The 23,932-nt window shown below is 36.0% G+C and overlaps 4 protein-coding genes across 5 annotated transcripts; 2 read left to right on the forward strand and 2 right to left on the reverse strand.

The window, feature by feature from the left end:
• The first annotated feature begins 48 nt into the window (after positions 1-48).
• On the forward strand, positions 49-7,703 carry LOC111810013 (uncharacterized protein At3g49140). 2 transcript variants are annotated; one of them, XM_087117413.1, is made up of 11 exons: positions 49-208; positions 1,291-1,387; positions 1,985-2,207; positions 3,435-3,537; positions 3,641-3,708; positions 5,041-5,220; positions 5,300-5,425; positions 5,565-5,900; positions 6,185-6,337; positions 6,831-6,926; positions 7,432-7,703. In XM_087117413.1, exons 1-11 carry the CDS (start codon positions 139-141, stop codon positions 7,534-7,536), a joined length of 1,557 nt encoding a protein of 518 aa, XP_086973539.1. In that variant the 5' UTR covers positions 49-138; the 3' UTR covers positions 7,537-7,703. The 2 variants fall into 2 exon arrangements, with proteins under 2 accessions (XP_086973539.1, XP_086973540.1); XM_087117414.1 differs by lacking the exons at positions 6,831-6,926; positions 7,432-7,703 and having other exon boundaries at positions 6,153-6,337.
• LOC111810014 (NAD(P)-binding Rossmann-fold superfamily protein) lies at positions 7,359-10,507 on the reverse strand. The gene is made up of 3 exons (XM_023696544.2): positions 9,774-10,507; positions 9,120-9,452; positions 7,359-7,498 (listed from the first exon to the last, which is right to left on the reverse strand). The coding sequence occupies exons 1-2, from the start codon at positions 10,474-10,476 to the stop codon at positions 9,133-9,135; spliced, it is 1,023 nt and encodes a 340-aa protein (XP_023552312.1). The 5' UTR covers positions 10,477-10,507; the 3' UTR covers positions 7,359-7,498; positions 9,120-9,132.
• Positions 10,508-11,502: 995 nt separating this feature from the next.
• Positions 11,503-17,897, reverse strand: LOC111810012 (DNA primase). Its single transcript, XM_023696542.2, has 14 exons — positions 17,613-17,897; positions 17,196-17,332; positions 16,851-17,014; positions 16,600-16,746; positions 16,440-16,491; positions 16,150-16,324; positions 15,339-15,421; positions 14,896-15,105; positions 13,480-13,596; positions 13,162-13,318; positions 12,907-13,014; positions 12,594-12,659; positions 12,261-12,508; positions 11,503-12,083 (listed from the first exon to the last, which is right to left on the reverse strand). Exons 1-14 carry the CDS (start codon positions 17,680-17,682, stop codon positions 12,006-12,008), a joined length of 1,812 nt encoding a protein of 603 aa, XP_023552310.2. The 5' UTR covers positions 17,683-17,897; the 3' UTR covers positions 11,503-12,005.
• A 1,710-nt stretch (positions 17,898-19,607) lies between these two features.
• On the forward strand, positions 19,608-23,726 carry LOC111809993 (CBS domain protein with a domain protein (DUF21)). Its single transcript, XM_023696518.2, has 13 exons — positions 19,608-19,882; positions 20,370-20,446; positions 20,540-20,623; positions 20,693-20,806; positions 20,936-21,022; positions 21,315-21,454; positions 21,544-21,631; positions 22,187-22,260; positions 22,331-22,437; positions 22,512-22,711; positions 23,155-23,201; positions 23,281-23,524; positions 23,602-23,726. The coding sequence occupies exons 1-13, from the start codon at positions 19,702-19,704 to the stop codon at positions 23,647-23,649; spliced, it is 1,491 nt and encodes a 496-aa protein (XP_023552286.2). The 5' UTR covers positions 19,608-19,701; the 3' UTR covers positions 23,650-23,726.
• The last annotated feature ends 206 nt before the right edge of the window (positions 23,727-23,932 follow it).

Genomic DNA, 23,932 nt, shown 5'->3' on the forward strand with positions numbered 1-23,932 from the left:
TGCCGCATAGGATATTTTCCACGTGAAGCCAAGATGATGGGCGGGCACCTCATCCTAATATATAACTTCTTTCTTGGCGAAAGTGCATGTGGATCTCCTACCTCAATAGCGCGAAGCCTGAAAAAAAGAAGTGGGAGAATGATCGAAACTGCTCTGGCCGTTCGATTCTCCCGCGGCGCAAACTTCTGCTACTCCTCCGCTTTGTCGAGTAATTCTCTTTCTCTCTCTCTCTCTCTCTCCGCCATTACTTACTTCAGAAGATGAGTGAAACTCTATGTTCTTCATGCTTTTGGGCGAACTCTACGAATGAGAAAGGAGAAACGAGTTTTTTGATTTCTTTACTTGCTTTCTTTCAGAAGAAATGGAGCTTAAGACTCCACAGCTTTTATATGTACCGTTTTCCCCGCATTTTTCATCGCTGCCAAGCTAACTAGCTAACGCTATTTTTCTTCTATGCTTTTCGAATTGAACGAAAGAGGAAGAGGAAACAATTGTTATTACTGCTTAACTTTAATTCTATTGAAATCAGTGGAGCTGAAGATTCCACAACTTTTCTTTTGGCGTTTTATCCAGCATTTTTCTTTTCTTCAATGTTTTCGGAATTAAGCGAGAGAGGAAGAGGAAACAATTGTTGTTACTGCTTAACTTGAATTCTATTGAAACCAGTGGAGCTGAAGATTCCACAGCTTTTCTTTTGGCGTTTTCTCCCGCGTTTTTCTTTGCTGCCGAGCTGAGTCTATTTTTCTTCAATTTTTTCAGAATTAAGCGAGAGAGGAAGAGGAAACAATTGTTTTTCTTTGCTGCCGAGCTGAGTCTATTTTTCTTCAAAATTTTCGGAATTAAGCGAGAGAGGAAGAGGAAACAATTGTTATTACTGCTTAACTTGAATTCTATTGAAATCAGTGGAGCTGAAGATTCCACAGCTTTTCTTTTGGCGTTTTCTCCAGCATTTTTCTTTGCTGCCGAGCGGAGTCTATTTTTCTTCCATGTTTTCGCAATTAAGCGAAAGAGGAAGAGGAAACGATTGATTCGACTGCTTAACATGATTTCTATTTGAAACATTGGAGCTCGAGAATTCGACTGCCTTTCTTTTTGGTGTTTTTTATTCTTTTTCGAATTATGCGCAAGTGCAAGAGGAAACAATTTTTTTTTGGTTGCTTAAATTGATTTCTATAAAAGAAATGGAGCTTACAATTCCACATCCTTTTTTTCTGGAGTTTTTTCCGATATTTTATTGCTGCTTTGCTGAGACTAATTTTCTTCTTTGTTTTTGGTTGTTTGCGTATACAGATCACCGTCCAGCTTGGACTTTTGAGGATGTAACTTGTATAGGCCATGCTAACAGCTCTTGCCGGCTTTTTCAATCTTGCGCTTCGGACGTGCAGTGGTACTTGAGCTTGCTTCTTTCTTTTCCTCCTTTTTTTAACAAAAATAATTTTCTCTATGAGTTTATTGGTGAAATGCGCGTGCGAATTTTTTAGTCCTTATCCTGCCGCCGATGAAATGATTTCAGCTGACGAGAAATTGTAATGAATTGAATAAAAATCAGAGTTGAATGCAAGTTTATGATTAGAATGTACTTGAAGTATATATCATGTGCTTGCCTAATGCAATGAGAAAGCACTCATAATTCAGACAACGTTTTTTATTATTCTTAGAAGCCACTATAAGATGTGGTCTTCTCATTATGGAGTCGCAATTGGCATGCATCGGAAGGATTAATTTATTAGCAACTGCGTTGCTTGAAACCTTTCAGAAATGATTGTGTCTGATGGCTACTCAATCTCAGTGGTGCCTTGGTGTGTTATTATATATTTATAATTATTATAACGGACAACCTTGACCAAATGTTTCCTCTGTTTATGAACATCAAATTTGATCAGGTCTATGTATGTACAAGGAAATGGAAGGCCTAGACGAACACCACATTTCAGATATTAGGAATGAACAATTAGAATACTAAAACCTGATAATTAAATTGCAGGAAAAGATGCCAAAGACTCAATAGTAGGTCCCTCTTGGGAAAGAACAATCTCAAAAAGAATGGAATTCAAGCATCAGCAGAGCATTTGGGCTCTGCATCAGATCCAATTAAACAAAATAGGAGATTACAGTATCATCCATCTGAGGAGTTTGTGAAATCAATAACAGAGATTGCTGAGGATGTTAGACCTACCTCTGCAGAAACTACGAGAACAATCATCGAGGTATCAATTTAGACAGTTGCTGTTCTTAATTTCATACTTAATCATGATTTTTAATGTGTGATGCATCACTAGCAGGAAGGTTGTTTGCATTACTTCTTTATACACCAAACAATGTTACCACTGGTAGGGCGCACATTTGTTTTAATTATATATTCTTTTTCCATCATGTTCTTGAGGACTGAAATGGAGGTCAAAGACTGAAAATCGATCAGCTACACTGATTTAAGATGGCTAATTTTGAAGTTTCTTAATTGGAAGATTATCTTAGAAACAAAAACAGTGGACCCAATTTTTTCAATACCTTTTATTTTTTTTACAGGAATGATTAACTCGCTTTTTTTACGAAAAAAAATTAATTCCTCCCTAGTACAAACAATAGTATTCATTCACGTAATACCATGGATGCTATGTCTCCAAGTTCTTGGAACATGTTCCTTGCTGCCAGCTCAATGCTCAATGACTTGGAAATGTTGAATTACTACTCATCCTGGGAAGTTCTAAAATTATACTCCCCGTACTAGGTGTTTTTATTATAAATAAAATAATATAAAAGATAAATACCTTAACTTGTGGATTTGATGATAGAATGTGTTGACTTTGATAAAATGATAATTTTAGTGACTTTCTTAAAACAATAATCGCTTTGATTTCACTTTCAGAATTAGGGGCTAAACCGAAGGTCTAAACCTACTCTTATATTAGGGGCTATATTTGTACTTCAATTCCAAGTAACGCCTGCTTCTGAGGGTCTCAAAAGAGATTAAATTACGTGTTTGGAGCCTTCTCCCCATGTCCAGCCCCTCCCCTCCACCTCAACCACAAAGACACTACTGCACAGTTATTGTAGATGTAAAGTTTCTATGAATATGTTCTTTCCTGTACGTAGTTATTTTATAGGACGTAATTGTGAAATGTGGGAGACCATACAACTACTGCAGCATATTGCTTCCCTTTGATCAAAGTCTTACAAATGTTGGATGATTCTCTTTTTCTGTTATCGGCTATGTTTGATGGATGGGATATTAATTTTTTATTTTTTTCTTATTATTGCAAAGGTAGGAATGAGAATTTGAACCTTCAACCTCATAGAGAAATGTAAATGGGAGCTATACTTATGTTGGCATATATATATTAAAACGAGCTGTGTTTGTAATTCTGCATTTTATATAGGTTGATATTTCTTGCAAAATTTGATAATTAATATTTTCAATAGCATTCCTTGTTCAGGTAAATAGCAAAGCAACATTAATGTTAGCGGGTTTGATTAACGATGAAGTTCAGGAAAATATTATCTGGCCAGACCTACCCTATGTAACTGACGAACATGGAAGTATGTCCAGTATTTTAGAGTACAACATTCTCATACTCACATAGGTCAGCCTTGACTGCTTCCCCGATTATTTTATTGATTATATTATTTTACTCTATTGCAGATATCTATTTTCAAGTGAAGAGCACTGAAGAGACCTTGCAAAACCTAAATTCAGAAAATAACTTTGTGGTATGGATTTTGGGTTACATATTTAATATAATGTCATCACACCTCTCACATCTCATCTCAAACCAGAAGATGTGTTCATTTGTTTATTTTTTATTATTTCGAACTTTTACTTGGCATTTGAATGTTCCCTCGTGATGGTAGGTAACATGACAAATTCTGCTGATTTAAAGGATATACATAGTATAAATATAACTAATTTCTCCGATATTTATTTTTATTCTTCGTAATGCTTGTTCAGCCGGTGGGGTTTCAACTGTTGAAATTAACCAAATTTCAATGAGTGTGCCAGCATTTCAATGCAAGTAGAAAAGTATACCCTAGGTATATTTTGGATATCTTACTTCATGTTTTTCACTATAAATTTGGGAATAAAGATTGTATTTAAGGACTTGCATGCTTTTAAAGCAATAAAGCAAGAAATGGTTCTGTTATACGTATGTAATTCATAAGCAAAGATTATACATGTTTTCAAAAGGTATCAAAATCATCAGATTTGTACTCAAAGACTGCTTTATCTCATTCCTACTGGAAAGTACAAGAAAAAAAAAAAAAAAGAGAACGATAAGAATTCGTGGGCAGATATTGTGGATTATGAGGAAGAGGGTTTTCCTTCTTCCTATTTGGGTCACAATTTCAGGGGCACATCTTTTTGGTTTGTAGTTATTGAAAAGGTCCACTAGCACCTTTGTTTCTTGTTAAGAAATTATCAATTTGAAAAGAAAAAGGGAGGTTTGTGATGATTTTAAAGGTCCAAAAGCACCTTGCTTCTTGAAAAGAAACTTCATTTTCCAAAGCGGAGGGCTTACTCAAGTTACATCCAAGCGGTCTTATCTGAGATTTTGCTTTACTGTCTCTCCTTTTCAGAATTCCTGTTTAGGTCCTTAAGAGCCTAGAGAAGTTTATGAGTAATTTCTCGTGGGAGGGGGTTGATGAGGGTGAGGATTTCATCTGGTTAGTTGGGAGATAGCTTCAAGGTCGTTGGAGTCTGGGGTTTAGGTATTGGTAATCTGAGACATCAAAATGGGCCATGTTGGCTAACGGTTGTGGCTTTTCTCTCATGGGCATGAGGCTTTGCGACATAGTCAATGTGAGCAAGTATGATCCCTCAACCCTTTGAGTGGGTTTCGAGATGTAAGCTTATGTGTTTCTCTAAACCCCATGTTCAGTTTTCCCTTATTCTCACAGTTATTTAAATGCTCAATTGAGGATGACTCGGATACCTATTTTTGAGAAAGACTATTTGGTGAAAGAAATCCCTTTGCTCTCAATTTGATAACTGGCTCCCTAATTCTTTCCTCAATATGATTTGCATTGATGGCTTTAATGGCGCAGCAAGTTCTTATTGGCCTTGATTCCATGGAAATGATCGATGAGCTGGAGTTGTTTGGTCCATCAGAAGTTGAATTTGGATTTGAAGAGCTTGATGATGAAGTTACAAATGGTGGTGATGATGAAGATGAAGATGATGACAGCGAGGATGATGATGATGATGCAGATGATGAATATGATAGGGTCTCTACATAAAATAAAAAGTACTACTGTTGGATTCCGCTAATTTTAGTTTGAGCTTGAAGGTTTCTCCATTCTGCAGGACTGGGTTTCTGTCATAGATGATGAAGATGATCAAAATTACTCTGATGAGACCCTAGGAGACTGGGCAAAACTGGAGACAATGCGTTCTTCACATCCAATGCATTTTGCTAACAAGCTTTCAGAGGTAATGATTTATGATAGATTAATAGACCTTTTTTTTCCCCAGAGACAACCACCAACGAGTTTTGGTCTCTCCATATATGTTAAATGAAGCATGTGATTTCTAATTATACTGATATGCATATGTTTGTTATGCCTTTTAGTCTGCATCGGATGATCCTATCGATTGTATGGAAGAGCCCCCAGCAACTTTACTGATCCAAGGTTTCCTAAGACCTGCATTCAGTGAAGAGCATACTGTTATTCAGAGACATCTATCCAGCCGTCATTCAAGTAATGGTGATATACACGAGGCTCAGAAACTTGAAGATAATCTTGAGAATCGTGGTAGGATCAATCATCAGGGTCATGAATCAAGCTCATCTAAAGATGGTTTAAACATGGTAGATGGATTGGCTGAAAATATTCCAGTGAACGATGCTTCATTTTACCGGTTGGAGATGATAAAGGTTCAGCTATGTACAGGACATGCGCATCCAGTACGTCTGATCTCTGTTTCATTTTGCAGTTGTCGTAGGTTTCTTTTTCACATTGAAGCATGTTATCTTGAAACAGCATCATACACCACACCTTGTTCACTTGTGAGGAGTTCTTTTCTTAGTCTATAATTGGAGTATAAATGTTTAATGCCTACAATATGCAGTCCCCACATTTATGGTCGGGCTATGCTGTTTGAGCCTAAAGATGTCTTGATGATTTCTAAAAGTTGTTTTTCTTGGACCTGCTTCTAGTTGCTGCTGACAAAATTCTTTGATCTTCCCAGAGCAACGTTGAAATAGAGGATCTCATGAAAGCTCAACCTGATGCAATCGGGCACTCGGCCGAAAAAATTATTTCTCGTTTGAGAGCTGGTGGAGAAAAGACCACACAAGCGCTCAAGTCTCTGTGTTGGAGATGCAAGGGCATTCAGGTTGAGGTAATGTATAAACCCCGTAAACCAGAAATTATTTAGAATTTTTGTTTAAAATATTTGTTTTGATCTCTGTATTACTAATTTTCCTTTCCCTTATGATATGTCTGCAAAAGGCTGTTCAGTTTATTGTTTTTATTTAAATTTATCATGCATTTTATTCTGTCTTGTGAAATTTAATTAGTCATATCGTACTTCATCTGTTTCATAGTGGACTTGGTTGGTTTGTCAAAACAATGAGCATCTAAACGGTTACCAAATTAATAGAATGGCATATAAAGGGAAAGTAGCCTTCGATGTTGCAAGAGGATGCCTTGTTTCATCGTCTGTAACATACAGAAGAAATCTTCAACTTCAAAACTCTCCTTGCTACAAAGTTTCTCCAATGACCTATCCTTTCTAGTTTTTGTTTCATTTTTCATTATAGCTTCAATAATAGGTACGCAGATTATCATGTTCATGATGATTTAGACCGTTGGTTTTCATTGAATAATTGCAGGAGGCAGTAATCAATGGTATAGATTCACTTGGATTTGATGTGAGGGTTTGCTCCGGAACTCAGGTCCAAACGTTGCGGTTTGCATTTGATACACGAGTAAGTCAACTATCACGTTAGTCTCAAGTTACTGTTTTTTCCTTTCTCTCTTGTGTTCATCTCCTATTTCCTCTTGATTGATAACTAGTAGAGATATGATTACTAAAGCAAAAGCGAATTTATACATAATTCGTGACGTAATTAGCAGCTGCAATATTTTTAACCTAGGCAAATATGATGCGGTTTGATGAACTTCTGTCCATGTTTTCGTCTGTTCTTAACTCGTGAAATAGTTTGGCGTGGTTGTCATGTAATTTAATTTAATGATTTGCAAAAACAATTTAAAGCCAATTTAAAAGGATTTTTTTTTTCTTCAACACTTTTGTAAGCACCTAAAAGTAATTTCAAACAGACCAAAGAAAACGATAGAGAGCTTTCCCCCTCTTGGTTCTGTGCTACGTAGGTGTGATACATGGGTGTGAAGTTTATATTTCCAGCGGGAGCGACCTTCTCCTGTCAGGAAAATGGTTATTAGCGAGCCTAACCATTTAGTTTGCTTGTGCAGGCTACCTCAGAGTTCAGTGCGGAAAAACAGCTGGACGACTTGCTTTTCCCGAGAATTCATTCCAAACCTCCAAAAATGAAACAAACGCATCAAAATGAATGCTGAACATTGTAAGCCTTCTCGACCACATTGCACTCTAATTATGGGTGTGTTTGTCTTTCTCAGGTTCCAATCTTTAATGTTTCAGAGCAGAATGGAAATAGGTAAATTTATTTCAAATTGCCGATTCATTTGATTACGTATCGATGATTGCATTCTTCGATTATTGTCAACTGGCCTTTTCCACCAACAGCCGCTGCTGTTTTACGCTGCCATTAACCTATTTTCTAGCCTAGAAGTGAAAATGACCCTTTTAACGTAGGTTAATTACATGTTTCATCTAGTTAAGCTTGACTTGAGTTGGCATTAATTTAAGTGATTAGGCATAAAAATAATATCTTTTATTGAATTAATTAACTGTTGTGAAATAAATAATTTTCCTTCTAATATAGATTAAATTATTAATTTATTCCTTCAACTTAAAGAATTTTGTCTAACTGCCTTTTGAACTTTCAAAATTGTTGAATCTTTAATAAGTTTTATAACACTAAATTTTGTATTTCTAAACTTTTAACTTAGAATAAGTTTTTGAACTTTTACAAATTTATTTATTAATTAGATATAGGTTTGAAATTTATGTATAAAAGAATACTAAACTTTCCTTGCAACTTTTTTGCCTGGTATATTTATGAATTTTAATAAATATTAAAATATAAAATATGATTTTTACTACATTAAGTTATGAACTAAATAAACAATGTTAGTTTTAAAATTTTAATTTATTATCTAATACTTTATACTAGTTGAATTATCTAGTCTCTATTTCAAACTCATAAATAGGGGTGAACATTAGAGACTGAAATACGGAGTTGATTGACTTCAATCGATCAATTTATGAATATTTTTAGTCAAGGACGATTTAAAACTAATATTCATAAATGACAAAACTACCTTATTTCCTATTTTCTAGTTAAAATATGGATAGTTGCACATACCATTTATTTTGATTTTAGAAGATTATGTTTATATATAAATAAACTAATAATTCAATTTTGTTTTATTTGAAGATAAATAGTAGAAAGAATATTCAAATTTGATTCTGTTTTATTTGAAGATCAAATTTTACTATTGAAGTATTAAGACATTTATGATATTCTAAATATATTATTGGAAATAGAATCTGAATTTTTTTAACTATTTTATTAAAAAAATTCTTAATTGTATTTACATTTTAATATTAATATACATTTCTAGAAATATTATTTATTGATATATTTATATATTTATGTTTAGTGTTTTATGAAAATTATATATTCTACCTAAGAAATAATAAATGAAAAGAATGAAATTATTTCATGTTTAAATTGTAACTTTAAAGTTATAAAATTCATTTTGTAATAAATATTATTTTTTTAAAAAAGCATACAACTAACTATTTTTTAATATTTTCCTCTAAACTAATCTTTATTAGTTAGAATTTTTATTTTTAAAGAAGCAAATTATGGAACGAGTCCTTTGGAAAGCAGCCCTTCCCAAAAGACAAAGGCTTTTGACTTTGTCTAAAGCAAATTTAGGATTAAGGATTGAATCTAGAGCAAATTAAAGAGAAAATTCCGGATGGAGAAAAGCAAGAGGTAAAGAGCAATCACCTGTTATGAGCGCTCAGATGCTTCTCTCGTACGCGAACTGGGCTGCAACAAGGTCGAACACTGCAGACCCAACAGATTTGAACACAGTAATCTCATCCTCATTCCTCCTTCCCACAACCTCCCCTTTGATCAAATCCACCAGATTCCCCAAAATACTCCTCTTCTCAATGACCCCTCTTTCCAAAGCCCCCACCAACTCCCCTGCCTCCTCCAACGCTTCCTCACTGTCCACAAAAACCCTTCCTCTCTTGATCGCTAAATCGTCACACTCCCTCATTGAATGCTTAAACGACCCCACCAAATTTAAGTACGCCCCAGCCTTCAACTTATCACCTGTTAACCAAGACATCAAATATTAATATAATATTCCCTTTTTTCAAACACATTTTTTAGAAGTCCTTTAATTATAAGAACTAAGGGTTGTTTGATAATATCATATAGGCCCAATAACTAAAAAGATCTCATTTGATAGTTTATTTGATTCTATTTAACTTCAAATTCAACCAAACAAAAGTGAAACCTTAAAAACAACTTTTTTTTTTCCTCAAAAACTTAAACTCGAAAATATCGAGCAAAGTAATTTGTTAACTTTTTTTATTAAATTAATCATGGTTCTAAATAAACTTAGAAAAAAAAGGTAAATAGTAGAATTACCTTTGACCAGGGGAACCTCTGAGTTCGTTGCACAGCTCACAATATCCGCCACCGAGATCGCATCATCCAGATTTCCAGTACTCTCGAAGCACAGACCATCCATCCCTGCATTTTTCCGCATCTCATCGGCTAGTACTTTTGCCCTTTCCTCCGTTCTGTTCCAAATAATCACTTTCCTAACACTGGGTCTCGCAGCCAAATGTGCTTTGATCAAATGGGGTCCCAAAGCACCCGCACCCACCATAACCATGACCCTGCTATCAGGCCTGGCTAAATATTTCGCAGCTAAACCAGAGATACAAGAGGTTCTGTAAAGAGTCAAGGTAGTGCCGTCCATGGAGGTCAGAGTTTGGCCGGTGGTGGAGCTAAAGAGCGAGTAACTTGCATGAATTGCAGGTAAGTTTAAGGCGGAATTTTGGGGGAAATGGGTTACAAGTTTGACGCCTATGTAGGGAAGAGCTGGAGAAGAAGACCAAGAGGGCATGAGGAGGAGAGAGGAATGGGGCTGAACGGTATGGCTTTGACGCATTGGGCTGGAAATTGTGGGGGAGACGATAGAAAGAGATGATTGGAAGTGCTCGATTAGATTTTGGTGTGGAAGAATGGAGTCCAAATCTTCTTTGGTGATAAACATGGGAACTCTGCCTGTAATCTTCTTTGTGAGACTCGTTTTGTCTTTTGGGTTGTTGGATGGGGATGCCATAGATCTAGAGATCTATTCTGGATTTTAAGTGAATTGGAGAAGACGAGAATTAGCAGGTGGTGGAGAATGGGGAGGAAAATAAAAAGGAGTCTAGACCGAGACTAGGAGATGGAGAAATAGACCTTTCGTTTCTGTTTCTTTTCCTAGGAAAAAAATAAGAAATTCATCAGCCCAATCAATGACCTTCCGTTTCTGTTTCTTTTCCTGGGAAAAAAAATAAGAAATTCATCAGCCCAATTTTTATTGATTTAACTTATTTAATAATGATCGAATAACAAGTTGAATGGTAGACTTCCATTGGGCTAACAAATCCATCTCGAATACTCAAAAAAAAATATCTAACTTACCAAACATATATAAAGTCGAAGCTTCGTAATTATCTGATAAAAATTAAAATCTTAAGAAAAGAAAAAAAGATAGGGAAGTTTAAAACCTACAAATATTTTGAAATTTTAAATTTTATTAGACAAATAAAATTTAAAAGTTGACAGCTATGACACAACCTCAATCGAAACTATGATCTGTACTTTTAACCTATAATAATTATCTTCAATGCCTATCCCTAATGTACGGTTCTCATTTCCAAAAGATCTGAGAGAACAAATTTGCAAATACGAAAAGCATAAAAAAGTAATAAAATTCGTGTCAAGCTTTTCTACGACTATTCAATTTCATATTGGAAACATGGTCCATAGCAATCGAGAAGGGCATTTACCATGTGTTAAAACGGATACTCTAATGGTGTGGCGCCTTGTGTGGGGAACAGAACAATTCGACTCCAAAATTAAACGAACTATTGACGATATCGAAAAGATAGGAAAATATTTAGGCGTTCAGGGATTTTTGTTTACCTTGCATCGAAACCTTGCTGCTCACGAGTTGGAAACGCATGCACAATTGATGGAGGTACTCATCCATTTGGCGGGAAGACTGGCCTTGGACGGACTCTCTGCGGTAAGAAAAGATGCACTTCAAGAGGTCAGATTACTGCTTACTGGCTTCTAGGCTTTTTTATGTATTCTCAAAAATAAAATTGAACGCTATATAAATAAAGCCTGGATTTTTTTACAACTTAAAAGAAACCAAACGTTTCAAAAGGTTAATTTAATACATTAAAGGGAAGAAGAAACACATTCTGGAGAATTCTTGAATCCTGGTATATGGTTGTCCCAAAGCATAAAAGTCTCGACATTACGTTTAACCCTCATCATACCATACGTTTCATGTATTGCAGTAAGTAACATGACGCCCTAAACTCCACAGTTTGTTACGTATAGGCCTGCAATTCATCTGACAGAAAATGCAATTCTCCCAGTAGAATCCGCGCGGAGCTAATACTCTAAGGAAGCAACGGCCTAAATTGTAGCCAAATAACCAACGAGGTTCACTATTGGATGAATAATTGGTTGCCTTCTTCATGGTCGAGCATGACTACCTCATATGTCTAGCAAAGTTCAATACCGGTACTTCCAAATGTAAAATAATTATTAAGGTGCCGGAGAATGCATTTGCCATCCAGTCCTGACTTTTCAAGTGGACAAATCTTTTATAGAGTTTTCCACAGCCATCCACCAGTCATCGTCTTCGAAGTCTAGTTTTCCAGGGTCCTGGCAAAAAAAAAAAAAAAAAAAAAAAAAAGGGTCATCGAGTCAATACAATGAATGATGCTTTCCACTAGACATTTTAAGCCTTTTGATTTTTCGAGACCTTAGTTCAGGTTCCTTCTGATCTATGAAAGAAAAGGACCTTCAAACTGTAAAATTAACTAATTGAATATGACCTACCTTAATCCGTTTGCTTTCAACATCGTCTGCCACTCTCATCACTTCAAGCCACCAGGAGTCTTGGACACTGCTGTCTGTAATGTTCTTATCACTAAGAAGCAAAAGACAATTTTGGTCGTTGCTTAGAGATCGATAATTGATACATTCATCGGTTGACTCCCTGTCATTTGAAATTTGTTCTGAATCCGTAGAAACCCATTGACTAGGAATGGAATCAATCGGAGTTGGACGCAGAGGAGAGCGGTAACCTGTAGGATGATAAGTTCAATTAAACAACGATTGCAAATCAACATTTTCCGAAAAAAAATTGACAATTAGGTTATATTCGAGCACCTCTACAATCTGGATCGTGACACTTCTGATAATAGGCAGCCCTCCTAAGGTCGACAACATACATCACTGGACGATGAAAACATGGATAGTCAATGCTTTGCATGAAAGAAGAAAGGAGAAAATTCTCAGATGGTTTAAAGCAAACGAAAAACCAGAGGAACTAGAATACATTAAGGTTTAAATACTTAAATGATAACTGAGAAAAATAGGGAAGCTACACATGCTGCTCAAACATTAGTACACGAGTACTTCACAAGTCTACTTTTAGAAACACAAATTTAGGAGCAAAAAAGAATTCTCAATTCACAAGTACCATGATTGCTTTTGTGTTCTCGACCAATTCGTTCACAATATCTATTACGGGACATGCTGTAGACTATTAGTCCATATTCTGAGAACCAGTACCAGCAGCGTATTTTTCCTGGGAAGGCAGCAGCTACGTTAATGAACAGCAAGTAAAGTACAGAAGAGACAGCGGTAGATATCAACAGACGTGAAATCTAAAATCGACAAGAGCAAATAACCATCATCTCCCTTTCATATCTCATGGGACATACAGACGTACTACCTGAAACACTACCAGTGGAGGCAACTGATTGAACAAACTTATCCACAGCTGGGAATGGAGACGTTCCCATGCAAGAAGATGCAGAAACATCATTCATGTAACCTGTCAACGGTGCTTCTTTGGCGAAACTGAACTGCCGTCCAAAATTACATTTCTCCTGCGGCAAGAGAACCTCAAAGGTAAACAAATTTTGAATAATTAAAATAAAGTTACGAGAACGTGTGGATTTATAAGATAATTTAATTTGAAAGGTATAATCCACGTCATGAACTGTTCAAAGCAGCTTTACAATTAAACTGAAACTCAGCTTGAGATTACCTCCATTTCAAATTGTAATGTCTTCACGCAGTCTAAATCTGTTTTGCAAACCAGAAGCTTATCACAGTCAGCATCAACGTTGCAGATCAAGGATGCCATGAACATGTCTTCCTCACACTATGGTTAAATATGTACAAGGTAAATAATAGGATCCTTCTCAGAATAATGTATCTTCTGCAAATACTTCCTTACAAAGTCGAGTAACAAAACAATTTCAATAAATTGGAAAATTTTGTGCAAAGTTTTATAAATAATGATGACTGCGAAGAACCTTGAGCCTCGTTCACTATGGGAAACTAGAATCATTTTTCTTCTTTTTTTTTTTTTTTTTTCTTTTTATCTTCACTTGTCTCGCAAAAATAATTGCCAAATTCAAGTAAAATTACCTAGTTACCCACGCATGACCTCTGAACAATGGAAAAAGGCAATCAGAGCCAAACGCCACGAATAAAAAGAACCTAATTCAATTTCACCGAGGAAGATCTCTCAAACTTCCCAATCTTTTCTTTCTTCTTCTTCATTTTTTTTTTTTTTTTTTTTTTTTTTTTTTTTTTTTTTTTTTTTTTTTGCTGCTTTGATGAGTCAAACTAACCACAAAACTGCATTTAGATCGTCTTAAATTTAAGTAAAACTGACTGAAAAAAGCTTAACGAAATTTCACTGCAAATTCAGAATTCTGAGATCGTATTGCAGCATAACAGTATTAATGATGAATAAAAATCATGCAGAAGAACTAGGAGCAGATGATGTGAACTGTCAACTTAAATTACAATTCACATCTTATTTTATAACTTTGATGTAATTTTATTGGTTTTTTATCCTCTCTAGAACATATTAAATAAGGGCATCTTAGTCTTTTTGCTATGGTTGATGACGTGAGATGTAGGGTTTAATTGGGAGCCTATCTGGACCCTTTGCCGATAAGTTGGACATATCAGATATCATTGCTAATTCAAAAAAATTCTGCAAATTGCATTTCGATGGTTGAGAATTCAGTCTTTTTGTAATTTTTTATCAAGGGGTGCATGCAAGTAGACTTGACTAACCTTCTTGTAGATTGTTCAATCTTCAAGTAAGGAACTAGCTTTTCTATCTCTTGGTCTTGATCATCATGGTAAACCATCATATAATCATTTCTTTGGGACTAACTCTAAATTGATTTGGGGTTTTAGGGCTTGACAATTAAGGGTTCTTCTTACTTCTTACGTGGAAGAGTTCTTATCTGCCATTTCTTATGGTTTCATATCAAACGAGGAGGTCTCGAGAATTCCAAAAGACAAAGGATGGGATACATGAAAAAGAACTTCCTATTTGAGATTGACTAGCTATGCATTCGTCTTGCGATTTGATAAAGCCCAGAGAATAATATAAAATGGAGGAACTTAAAATTCGATGTTCTGGTAAAAAGTACCATACCATTTTTGCTCGTGCATGTCTTCCTGTAGGTAGAAGCACAGAAGTCTTCCCTGCCTTTGATGACAAAGCTAAACGAAAGCAACGATTTCTAGAATAAACTGCATTGTCCACAAACAGATGGCTAGGAGATTCAATGGAGCTTGAATCTTTTTTTATAAACAATTCTTCGTATCTCCCTTCCATTTTTCCAATACAAATCCGCGAACATATCTGATAATATATTGACACGAATTAAAACAGTACTGGATAAATAAACAGGATAGTTGTAGCTATTCAATAAAATTTTGTTTAAATAATGAAGACTCGGAATCAATATATATTGGCCATGCACTCAGATGAATGACCAACTCAGCTGATAGCCGAATATCGTAAGAAGGTAAGAGTTCAAATGTTAATCACTGTAGCTAGAAATCTTTTAGTCCTATGCTTCTTTAGGGAAGTACCTCACCAACAAATGCTCCTGCATGCGAGTTATCCTTAAAAGCAACTTTTGGTATGCGGATTATCAGGTGGCGAGAGAACTTCTCTAAACATAAAAATGAAATAGGAAGAGTTATCAACAAAATCATAAACATCGCTAATGAAATCATTTGCAACGTAACCATCTAGGCATCTACAAAAGAAAAAAAAAAAAAAAAAAAAACACATGCTCGATGCTAGACTATAGGCCAGAGACCTTGTCATTATCAATCACCGAAAGAAAGTTGCAATTGCATGGAAACTAAAAAAATCCAAGGTCAGCTTCACAAAAGGAGATCTCCAAAACATACAGCCAGTTGACTTACCAGACAAAAACTGTAACTAGCAATTCCTCCTTATTATTATTATTATTATTTAAAATAAAATAAAATGAAGGAAATTGAACGGTTTGATTTTAATTGACGTATCACGCATGTACCTTGTTTAATGCATGGCTTAGCTATATTCGACAATGTCATTCAATTTCAAACATAAAACGTTGGCAGCAGTATTAGTTCATCCATTAATAAAACCTTCGGCTCTTCTTTTTTATTTTTATGATCTTAAAATTTTGAAGTAATCATATTCCTGTAGAATTACCAAAAATAATCTTGTTGACTATAGTGAATCTGTAATCAATAAAAAAGATGAGGATTATTAGAAAATTTCAGTTATCATGCCAACCAAAAACGAAAATGACAAGATCCTCATTTTAGCAATTTAGGATACACTTAGACAATAACAGATGAATTAACACAGGAGATGAAGCCTAGATCAGACCGATGCTAAATATACCTTCGTTTGAGGAATCAAGCTCTAGTATCCAGTCAAAGCTTCCTTGAATTGAATACTTTTCATTTAAGGCTTCTAGAACAACAGATATCAAGGAATCAACCATTACGTCTTCATTTTTTCCCGTATTGATTCTTTTACTGTACTCCAAATCAAAGTAAAGGTGACACGGAGCACCCTGAACACTTGAAATAGAACAGTGAGAAGTGCAGCAGAAGAAAGAGTAAAGAGCACATGATTTGGACAGATCGAACCACATGATCAGTACAATGACTCAAACTTATTCAGCTCACCTCTTGAATTACTTCATAATGGTGGCGAAATTTTGAATCCATGCTTTTATACCTGAAGTTAATTAAAAAAAAGTTGTTAAAACAAGATCATAAGTGTTTGCGACGATTCTGTGTGAAAAGTATTTTTTCTCCTCGAAGTATGATTAAATTTTGATAATACCTATGCCAGAACTCACTGTATGATGAAACTAGAAATCTCCTTTGTCCATTGAAGTGATCTTGATAACTAAAAATATGAACATCGGTGTGCTCTCTGGCAAACTTAATTGCTTCTTCTTGTCTGGGAAATGTGGCCCACACTTGCTTGCTATTCAGAATAGATACCACAAATGTCAAAACGATATCATAGAGAAGTGGAATAATGGTGAAACGGAAAGAAAAAGTGAGAGGATGGAAGAATCCTAAATATACCTTAACTTGAATCTGCTTTGCTCAGAAAGATCAACACGAATTTCACGCAATAGTCTCCACAAACTAGATGGCCTCTTGGGAGGGACGCCTCTAGGTGAACCATAAAATACGATTGGCGAGAACTTCTTAGAACTAGAACCTTTTTCTTTACTTGTCAAATCAATCTGAACAGTGTTAAGCATAGTTTTGTTAAGCGATGCCAAAAAGATAATAATAATAAATAAATCTGTTTCAGCCTCACCATTAGCTATGAATTCTGTACTTCATTACACACTAAAAATACTTGGATAAGCATATGAAGAATAACAGTCGGGCAAACTCGGCCCTCAGGAAACGACGACTTACTTTCTCCTCGGTAACTTGGATGCTCGATGCATTGTCCTGCATTTCTTTAACTGAGCCAGAAGCTGGAGTCGTAGAGTCTATTGAACACTCAGGCTTCAATTTACTTTTTCTTTTCTTTTTTACTCTCGCAGCAGATTCTGAATAGAAACAGGATAGATAACCAAACATAATCAGAGGCAGAACATACAGAAACGAAGAACGTTCATAATGATCACCGTGCCACTGCAGATATTTAACCTATAACATACATTGCTCCTCTATTGTACTTCCAAATTTACGAAATCCAGTAGTTTTTGTGCAATTATTATCATTGCTTCGCTGTTAAAATTCGATTTCTAAAAATGAGATCCGCAGTGCAGAAACGAAGAACATTCGAGGTTGTAAAACTCGAACTAAAGATAGAGAAATAGAACTTACGAGGAGGAGAAACGCCGCACTTGAAGCATTCAAACAATCGATCGACGTCGTCCTTCACGGTCGATGCCATTTTCTCCTACTTGGCCCGTCGGAAGTTACTGCGGATTGCTTTCGTCTTTCGTCTTTCGTCTTCCGCCACTACCTTCTCTCTCGTTTTGAAAAATAACTCTGATTCCCTTTCGGAGTGAAACGCGATACTAATGAAACGAATTGGACCTTTTGTTTTTCTTCCCGCCGAAACGACCTTTCCCTCCTATCTTCCGTAAACGATAAACATTTGACGAGTCCTCGTAATTACTCGTTCAACCCTATATATATATAATTTAAGAGAGATTAAAAAAAAAACAGAAAATAAAATAAAATAATAATAATAATAGTTAGGAACAAAATTTGAAAGAAAATCCCTACGGATTCTTGATAAAAAAAAAAAAATTAATAGAGTCTAAAATTTATTATTAAAGCTCTTATCTTAAATAGAATGACTCTGATATCATGTTAGAACGAACATCTCCACAGCTCGATCTCTGGAGCCCTCAAAGTGACTACACCTTCACAATTCTTTGTTTGATATTTGAGAATTGGCTAAATCTAGGGCATGACTCTGATATCACGTTAGAACGAACATCTCTGGTATGATATTGTTCACTTTGAGCATAAGCTCTCATGGCTTTGCTTTGGGTTTCCTCGAAATGTCTCGTACCAATGAAGATAGTATTCCTCACTTATAAACCTATGATCTTCCACTAAATTAACCGGACTCATTCCCAATAAACCCTCAACAATCCTTCCAAAGACAATCTGGTAGACTTAGTAGAGTAATACGAAACTCAATAAAAGTTGTCACAACATTGTAGTAGTGCGAAATGAAAATGGATGGCATCGTTATATGTTCGACATTTGAAAACTCCAAATCTAATAATTTTTTTTCCCTGGTAAGGAAGAAGGGGAACAAGCACACTTGGAGAGCGCAATACAACTGAGAGTTGCATGCTGCATTTGGGAATGATGAATCGCTCCCGAAAAAAAATCTATTGATTCTCTCCCAATTGGTTGGACCGTAGGTGCGATGATTTGCTTCACGGGCGATGTCTCTGGTTCAAGTCGAAGATGCCCCAGCTACACCAAGGAAAAGAATAAAAGAATAGAATAAGCATTGACTCCTTTATGCAGGCCCCACTTGGCTCGGGGGAACAAGAAAGACGAAGGAGAGGACTACACACTTTTCCCCTTCTCCCTATGGTTTCAGTAGAAAGTGCACAGCTTGCTTATCCAAACATTTGAGGTCTTTATAGATTCACTAAGATTTAGTGTTGTTTTTTTTAAAGTTATTTAAATTCCTTAAATCTAACCATCTATTCAACAACTTGTCAAATTGTTTAATAAATTGGTAACATCGAGTAAAATGCAACATTACATGTAAAATATTTAATGTAAGAATCTAAGCCCACAATTAGCAAATATTGTTCGTTTTGACATGTTACATATCCCGCTAACCTCACAGGTTTAAGACGTATATATTTGGAAGAAGTTTCAACACCATTATAAAAAAATATTTGAATTATTTATGCAGTTAAATTTATTATTATTTTTTTTTTCTCTTTTCCCCCAAAATGATAGTCTCACCTCATCCACAAATTTATATTAGTTTATAGGAAGAAACAGAAGACAACTAATACACTAAGAATTAAGAAACGAGTACATAAAGTGAATCCCACAATGTATCTCCTATTGCAACACGTACATTTTCCATAATCTAGAGCTTCCACTTTGTTTTTAAATTAGAAGGCCATTTGGTGGTAATGGCTATTCAAATTGTTTATAATTTCAAAGGGCCAAGTCTGTTGGGGGCAGTTTGTTTATACATGTCATGGAATCTCCTCCTTTGTCATTTTGGCATTTGGAATTTTTTTCTGCTGATGTTACAAAGCGTACCGATCAGGTGGCCCTCTCAATCTCTGTTCTATTTGGACACTTATTCAGTGTGTGTCTTACCCAGTTCTATTAGTACCCGTAATTCTCTTGCCTCTTTACCTCAAATCTTCTTTGTTTTTGTGAACTCCCAACAGCTTTGCATTAAACCGATAAAGAGATGGCTACAAGTGATGTCCCATGCTGTGAGCCAAGGTTCTGGATGTATCTTCTGATATGTGTGGGTTTGGTTGCTTTTGCTGGTCTTATGTCCGGCCTTACGCTAGGACTTATGTCGCTCAGTTTGGTCGATCTCGAGGTCCTTGCCAAGTCTGGCAGGCCTGACGATCGCAAAAATGCTGGTAAGTTTTGTTAAACCCATGATCAACTCCTTAATTAACTAATATGAGACTCGTCTCCCAATAATCCTCCCCTCGAATAAAGTACTCCATAGAGCCTCCCTTGATGCCTATGGAGCCCTCGAACAACCTCCCCTTAATCGAGGTTTGACTCCTCGAACAAAGTATCCCCTTTGTTCGACATTGACTACACCTTTGAGACTCACAACTTATTTGTTCGACATTTGAAGATGTTATTAACACGACTAAGTTGAGAGCATGACTCTGATACTATGTTAGGAACCACAAATTTCTACAATAGCATGATATTGTTCACTTTGAACATAAGTTCTCGTGGTTTTACTTTTGGTTTCTTCAAACGATCTCATACCAACGGAGATGTATTCGTTACTTATAAATCCATGATCAACTCCTTAATTAGGACGTGAAACTCCTCTCACTTGTGCAATTTGTGTCCTATTTGATACAATTCTAACTTCATTCCTTGTAGCCAAAATTCTGCCCATAGTAAAGAACCAGCATTTGCTTCTTTGCACGCTCCTTATAAGCAATGCCATGGCAATGGAGGTACTGCTTCATCCAATATTTAACTTCATAGACCTTCTTTTGAAAGGATTTTTAACTGTGTTTTACTTATTTACCCTTTCTTTCCATTTTTAGGCTCTGCCCATCTTCATCGATGCCCTTCTCCCAGCTTGGGGAGCCATTGTGATATCAGTCACTCTCATACTAACTTTCGGAGAGGTAAATTTTTCTGAAACTTCCTTCTTCATCTTGTATGGTACTTGATGGAATGCCTCGTTTTCTCCATAGATTATTCCTCAAGCTATTTGCTCAAGGTATGGATTGAGCGTCGGCGCAAGGCTGTCGGTCATTGTTCGGGTGCTTCTCTTAGTCCTCTTTCCTTTGGCTTACCCCATCAGTAAGGTAATACCATGTTCTTCATTTGGTCATATATGAGAAGGGATTGAAAGGAAAGAAGATTCGAACTCTAATTTCTTGCTTTTTTTGCCCTAAAAGAAACAATTCATATGAGCTTCTGAATGTGAATGACAGATATTAGATTGGCTTCTGGGCAAGGGGCATTCTACACTTCTAAGAAGGGCAGAGCTCAAGACATTTGTGGATATGCATGGGAACAAGGTTGGTTCAACATGCTTACATTTCAATGGTTACTTCTAGACCCGTTTGATAACGATTTTGCGAAATTTAAACGAAAAGAAAAAGCTAAATGTATTAGGAATCACGACTCTTCACAATGGCATGATATTGTCCACTTTGAGCCTAAACTCTCATAGTTTTGCTTTAAGCTTCTCCAAAAGACCTCGTACTATTCCCTAAATTAGCCAACGTGGACTCACTCCCAACAATGCTCAACAAAATGATTATCGCACGGATAATATTTTAAATCTTTGAACTAAAATTTGTGTCTCAGGCAGGCAAAGGTGGAGAATTGACTCAAGAAGAAACCACCATAATCACTGGAGCTTTGGACATGACACTCAAAACTGCCAAGCATGCTATGACTCCTTTATCCAAATTGTTTTCACTTGATATAAATTCCAAACTTGATGAGTATGCTTCTGCCCTTAACTATGGTTAAGAACTCAATGGATTTGATTTTTAACTTGTTTTTTTTTCTTTGACTTTTTGGATAATCCTAGGAAAACCATGGAGATAATTTTAAGGAAAGGACATAGTCGAGTGCCGATCTACTCGGGACATCCAACTAATATCATCGGTATTATTTTGGTATGTTCAAGTGTTAAATTGAAAGGTCTAATCATCTCAAGGTTTTTAAAACGCGTATACTAGGAAGAGGTTTCCACACTCTTATAAAGAATGCTTCGTCTCTTCCCCAATTGATGTGGGATCTCACAATCTACTCTCTTCGGGGCCCTGCGTCCTCACTAGCATTTGCTATCTTCTTCAATCGATGTGGGACCCCCAATCCACTCCCTTTGGGGACCATTGTCCTCGCTGGCACACCATCTCATGTCCACCCCTCTTGGGGCTCAGTCTCCTTAATGACACAACATCCGATGTCCGGCTCTGATACCATTTGTAACAGTCTAAGCTCATTGCTACCAGATATTGTCTTTTTTGGGCATTCTCTCAAAAATTTTATAACGGTCTAGATAGATTTCCACGCCCTTATAAAAAAATGTTTCGTTCTCTTCCCCAACTATTTCCCAACTAACATACAAATATACTCTGTATACCCTTATTTTTCTTTAAATTCATGTTTCTACTGGATACCAAATATAAATCAATCAAAATTTACCATACATCCCCATTTGGGCGCAGGTTAAAAATCTGATCAAATTTGATCCACAGGATGAAACTCCCATCAGAAATCTCACCATCAGAAAAGTTCCAAGGTAAAATTGTTGGATGCTTAGCCCTTATAGCTTTCTTAGCTGAAGAATTGATGTTATACTTTGGATGCAGGGTGCATGAGAACTTACCTTTATACGACATATTGAACCAGTTCCAACAAGGACATAGTCATATGGCTGTTGTCATTAAGAGCCACAAGGAAGCCAGAGAGCCTGCAGGTTTCATCTTCTTGTCTTCATGATTTTGGTTACCAGAATCATCAAAAACATAAACTGATCTCGTGTCTCTGTAGATTCCAAAACTGTGGATTTTAACGAATCAGAACTCGAAACCACGACGAGAACCGAAACGGAGTTGGAATATATTAAGCTGCAGATAAGGAATATTCATTCTAATGTAAGTAGTGAGACAAATGGAAAATCAATGCCAGAATTTGATGAAGATGTTATTGGTATCATAACGCTGGAAGATGTCATGGAAGAACTTTTACAGGTTCGTTTAATTTTTCTTGAGGATAAGATTCCATGATACGATAAGTTTCAATTTGGGTCGGAACCTTGACTTTTGAGGTTATAGCTAGGACATTACCCGAATCTCTTCGAGCATGTCTTTGACACTCTTGACACCATTGTTACCTCTAATCTTGCTTATGTCTTAGCTTGACTTTCATGCACACTCTTCTTGGCGTGTTGGACGATGCACCGTCTTTATCGGTCACATCATGACACTTATTCAGCCCTCACATGTCTCCACTTGCATATCGTGTTTCGAATGACTACGCATAGAGTCTCACAACCTACTATTTTCTTAGTACAATCATGACATTCTCTTTCACTTAAACTAGTCATCATATTCAATATTTTTCGGAAACACAATTACCTAGTGGAATCTGAGACCATCGTGAAATGTTGTTTTTGTTGGTGGTGTTTGTGAAGGAAGAGATATTGGATGAGACTGACGAATACGTTGCTGTTCATAACAAGTAAGTGCTGATTTCTTTATAAAATTTTATTTTTACAAGTTTGTGGTAATAATGAATCATATTTGTGTAAAAAATACAGGCTGAAAGTGAATATGAGAGTAAGGAGATCAAAATCAGAATCTCCAGGAGCAGCCCATCTGCGCTGGATATCACCAATGCCATCCCCACTGTCTTCATACCATCACTCTCCACTTTCTTCATCGTATAATCACTCACCAATGCCACCGCGTATTCACTCCCCATTTACTCCACCGCCTCTCTCTTCTTCCCTTGGAAATTACTTGCACTCTTCTCCCACTCCATCTCCCGTTTCTCCAAATAAGGTTCTTTTTTCTTCCATCGTACATAAATCTTATGAGCTCCGTGTATTTTAATCTTTGAATTTATATTTTATTCATAGGTTTCAAGGAAATCGTACGAGAAGCTGAAGCAAGCAGATGGATCATAGAGCGCAGTTTTTATTTTATTTCTGTTGATATCAAATAGTCTCGTGAAGCTACTCGTTACTTAAAGGGTTTAATTAAACGAGGATGCAGGCAAGAAGCACGTGGCCTTAATTGAATTGAAGTTCTATAGAAAATAATCATTATTAGAAATAATAGTGATAATAATATATAGTCTTTAGAACAAGTTAATGTCATTTGAATTCTTGTATTTGTAATTAATAAATATATAAATAAAATAAGTAATAAAAATTAGGACTAAATTGACATTTAAAAACAACATTTATT

The sequence above is a fragment of the Cucurbita pepo genome, chromosome 14 (genome assembly GCF_057944985.1).
Source record: "Cucurbita pepo subsp. pepo isolate OVF chromosome 14, ASM5794498v1, whole genome shotgun sequence".
In the NCBI taxonomy this organism is placed as follows: domain Eukaryota; kingdom Viridiplantae; phylum Streptophyta; class Magnoliopsida; order Cucurbitales; family Cucurbitaceae; genus Cucurbita; species Cucurbita pepo.